At 31.0% G+C, this 4624-nt stretch overlaps 1 protein-coding gene across 1 annotated transcript; it reads right to left on the bottom strand.

Annotated features, from left to right (window-relative positions):
* Positions 1-2037: 2037 nt before the first annotated feature.
* On the bottom strand, positions 2038-4147 carry LOC112720143 (cytochrome P450 83B1-like). Its single transcript, XM_025770982.2, has 2 exons — positions 3248-4147; positions 2038-3106 (listed from the first exon to the last, which is right to left on the bottom strand). Exons 1-2 carry the CDS (start codon positions 4145-4147, stop codon positions 2495-2497), a joined length of 1512 nt encoding a protein of 503 aa, XP_025626767.1. The 3' UTR covers positions 2038-2494.
* Between the last annotated feature and the right edge of the window lie 477 nt (positions 4148-4624).

Genomic DNA, 4624 nt, shown 5'->3' with positions numbered 1-4624 from the left:
CTAACTAATAACACAATCTTTATTAATAGCTTGCATAAACAATCTTAAAATAAATCATTTAACACCTCTTCTCTCGCCTATCTGTTATTCTAAAACTTAGTCTTATTGCCATCTCCCACTACAAGTTACACACATTCCATCACTAAAAAAAAAGGTCTGTCGCTATACTTTTTTTCTTATCACGCTTTAAAAGGGTGGCAAAAAACGATCAATGTGGTCATGCTTTTAAGAAGGTGGTGATTGATTAGAGATTTGGCCACGCTTTTTCTTGTCATGCTTCAAAAGCGTGCCGAAAGAAGTCAATGGCATACTTTTATGAGGGTGATGATTGATTAGAAATTCGACCACACTTTTTTTGTCACACTTCAAAAACGTGACCATAGAGAACAACAGGCACGCATGGTCCTCTTCTATCCCAACAGTAGCATTAGCCCTAATATTATAGTCCAATTCCACCTTCCTTGGGTCTGCCCTGAAGAAGCACAAGCTGGGGAAATTGAAACAAAATGTAAGAAGATAATCACATGCAGAATTACAAAATTTGAAGTATGAGAGAGTCATTAGGAATTAAATTATTAATTTTGTTATATAATTAATTTTTTTAACTATAATTGTAGCATGTAAATAACTCATGTAAATAAATAAAAAAATCAATTCATTTTATACTTTTTTATTTTTTCCTTTTTTAGTTTGAACAAAGGAATAGGCCACGATTTGAATGCATCGCAAAAGGTTCTAGCTGGCACGCCACACTTTATGTCTCTTATCAGCACGCTTTCGAAGGGTAGCCAAAACTAACTCAATCGGTACGTTTTTAAAAGCGTTGTTGTATATACACTTTTTGACACACTTTAAAAGCATGGCTATAGTTATACATACGGTCACGCTTTTAAATTTGGCAATAGATGAAAGCGTGGCAAAAATAAATTATACTAATAAATTGATAAAAGCGTGACGACAGAACAACTATTACATTCGCGGATGTGATCCTTTCAAAAGCGTACCAATAACTCAAAAAACATGACGAAAAACTATCACCACGTTTTTTTATATCTTTAACACATTTTAAAAATGTGACAAAAACTAATTTTTCTTGTAGTGCATAAAGATCTTTACTAGACCTCTCTTGATCGATTTTCTTCGGATCAACAATATCTGACTAGAAACTTCCTTTACTCTTTACTTATTGGTTGAAAATCACAACATCACTTCTAAAGTTATTGCAATATTTTTTGAGATATTTTTATAAATTTAATTTTAATGTATATAAAATAATTTTATATATGTATTTAATTATATAATGTTATATTTATAAAAATAATAATTTTTATATTAATTTCGTGAATAATCATTTAAAACCAATGTAATTAAACCACGGTATAATATTTTATACTATTTGTATCAAAATAAAAACTCTATTTTCGTATCTGAAAAAATTGTCACCGAATGTTTCATGTTTATGTACTAATATATCATATGTTTAGTACATCTATATATCAATTCATATATTATTATATAATTTTCCCTTATGTTTTAAGTATAAAATATTTAAAAGGAGTATTATATTCAAATGAAGCACCTTTTCAAAGTCAATCGCTGTAATTTTTGAAAAAACAAAAAGTATAGAAAAAATTATTCAAATTCAATAGCTAAAAAACTGAAGATCCATCCTCATCACTTTGAGAAAATTACATTATAGCGACTATTTTTATTTATTGACAACATCTTCATTCTTTAAATACTTTTTATATATTTTATTTAAGAAATTAAAATACTAATTTAATCCTAATATTTGAAGTAAATTCTAATCTCATCTTTAATGTTTGAAACGTTTTATTCCCTAAATATTTTATTTTATTTTATTTTAATCCTCTTATCAAAATTAAGTTTCTTTTTCAAAATTTTTTTCTCTATTATTTTTTTATTTCTCTTATTATTCTAACACTTATACTTTTAAATCATTGTAATGACCACTATAACTACTACAAGTACAATTTTTGCCGCTACCTACAAAAAATTTATATATGAAAAAAAAATATTCTTTAGAAGAAAAATGTTAATTTTGACTAAAGGATCGAAATAGGATAAAATAAAATATTTATGATAAAAATAAGGCGTTTCAAATATTAGAGATAAAATTAATTAAAAAATAAATCAAACATTAAAAACTAAAATAATATTTTAATTTATTCAGAAAATTATTACATAGATATCCTTACTTGTGAAAAAAGATCTTACATATAAAACTCCTTTCAAATAAAAATGAAAAAGAAAAAGAAAATGACATAAGTGTAATAATCTCTTTAATCGAATAAGGTTACTAGTGCAAACAAATTAAACTCTAAATGGCGGTTATTGCTGGAAATTGCCTCAAACCCGTTTTGCTGCATTTCAAATGGCAGTGTTACACCAAAGCGCCACTAAATAATTTAATGACGGTTAGAAACGGCCGCAAAAGCCTCCAAAATTGAACTGGTGGTGTAGTGAGATACCATTATTCCTTCTTAGTTTTGGCAATAAGGTAAAGAGGATTCTTCTTATGTTGAGCCAACCCTAGCAAAGCTTCAACATCAACATCTTCATTCTTGACCCCTTCAGGAAGTTCCCAATCAAAGGAATAAAGAAGATTAGCAACGATAATGTCAAGTGCTGCAAGTGCCATATGCATACCTGGACAAATTCTACGACCTGCACCAAATGGAATTAGCTCAAAATCTTGACCCTTAAAATCAATTGAACTTCCCAAGAATCTTTCAGGATAAAACTCTTCTGGATTTTCCCATGCTTCAGAGTCTCTATGAATAGTCCATGCATTTATATAAACTATAGTCTTAGCTGGAATTTTGTAGCCATCTATAATGCACTTTTCATTTGTTTCTTTTGGCATAAGTAATGGTCCTGGTAGGTATAATCTTAGTGTTTCTTTCATCACAGCTTTGAAATAGCTACACTTTTGAATATCTTCTTCTTTTAAGAAATCTTTTTGACCTCCAAAGTTTCTAATTTCTTCTTGAACCTTCTTCATTACTCTTGGATTTTTTATTAGTGCTGTCATAGCCCAAACTGCTGTGGCTGCAGTTGTATCAGTTGCTGCTACAATTATATCCTATAAAAAAAATAAAACAAAGATATATTTAAATAAAAGGGATTTTTGTAATTAATTTTTTTGTAGTCAAATTAATTAAATTAGTGCAAATTACATAATCTCCATAAATAAGAAATTAATGTAAAGGAAAAAGGTACAAACCGATAATATTGCTTTGATGTGATCATAAGTGAGATCAAAGGAAAATGAATGTTGTTTCTTCAATTGAAGCAAGACATCAACAATGTCTTCTCCCTCTGAAATGTCTTTATTAGGATTCATGTGTTCATCAATAACTTCTTGGCAGAACTCATCCAACTCCTTAAAAATTCTATCAAGACGGACATGAAGTCCTTTGACTCTATCAATCCAACCCAAGAAAGGTATATAATCCGAAACAAAGAGAGTAATCAACATGGCTTGGAACTCATTGAACAAACTATGGAACTTACTCCTTTCAACACCTTCATCTTCATATCTTCTCCCAAAGGCAATCCTACATATAATAGTGCTTGTTAGAGCCATTAACACCTCATTCAAATTTGTCACCTTTTCTGATGAAGCATGGCATGATATTTTCTTGATCAATTGCTTCACCTCAAACTCTCTTATCGAGGAAAAGCTTGAGACACGCTTAGCACTTAGGAGATGAGAAACACATATTTTTCTAATCTCTCTCCAATAATCATTGTTTTGGGAAAAGAACATCTCTAATCCATTATAGGAGAGTTTTTGTTGAGCAATCATGTTTGGTCTTCCAGCAAATTCACGATCATGGGTTTTCAATGTTTCCTTGGCTAACTCAGGAGATGAAATAACAATTGCTTTCCTTAGACCTAATTGAAGGGAGAATATAGGGCCATATTTCTTTGAGAGTTCAAATAGTTGAAGATAAAGGGAAGAATTATCTAATTGGTAAAGATTTCCAATTATTGGAAGCCCTCTAGGACCTGGTGGAAAGGTTTTGTTCTTGTTAACAAGTGTTCTTTGTTTTTGAAAGAAGAAGAAAAATAAGAAGAGAGGAAGAGTAAGGAATAGAAGTAAGATAAGTGGTGGCACCATTTTGGCCGTGACTAATTATGGTTATGAAAAGTTTTTTACTTGTACATTATTATTGTTGCTTTCTTGATTGAGTGTTTAGATATTTATAAGTTGGGAAAGTATGAGGAGACAATATCCTTATTGTACAATACATACAATGCGGTTTAATTGAAATTAAAATTAAATTATGGGTAATTAATTCATTTTGATTTTTTTCTAATTTGAAATTTGAAACAAATTAGGATTACCGTCAGTTATAAAATCAGAACAACGAACTCCCTCCCTCAAGACGGTGTGACCTTCATTCTCTCGATTAATCCGAGAATCTCGCCGCTTCAGCCCTCCGTCCGACACCACCGCCATCACCACCGGCGACTACCATCGCCTACCCCTTCTCTCTTCCCTCTCTTCTCTTTCTTCCCTCTTTCTCCATTTCTTCTCAATCCCCTGTACGCTACCCCTGGTCTCTGTGCAAAGTCCAACCCCGACGAGAAACCC

This window comes from Arachis hypogaea, chromosome 2 (genome assembly GCF_003086295.3).
Source record: "Arachis hypogaea cultivar Tifrunner chromosome 2, arahy.Tifrunner.gnm2.J5K5, whole genome shotgun sequence".
NCBI classification, from domain to species: Eukaryota; Viridiplantae; Streptophyta; class Magnoliopsida; order Fabales; family Fabaceae; genus Arachis; species Arachis hypogaea.
This window is presented reverse-complemented; position numbering and strand designations above follow the sequence as displayed.

Excerpts from the sequence above, each read along its gene's own strand:
- LOC112720143 (XM_025770982.2), bottom strand. The coding sequence starts at position 4,147 with ATGGTGCCACCACTTATCTTACTTCTATTCCTTACTCTTCCTCTCTTC. Across the intron at positions 3,107-3,247 it reads ACATCAAAGCAATATTATCG|GATATAATTGTAGCAGCAAC; the intron begins GTTTGTACCTTT and ends TTTTTTTTATAG.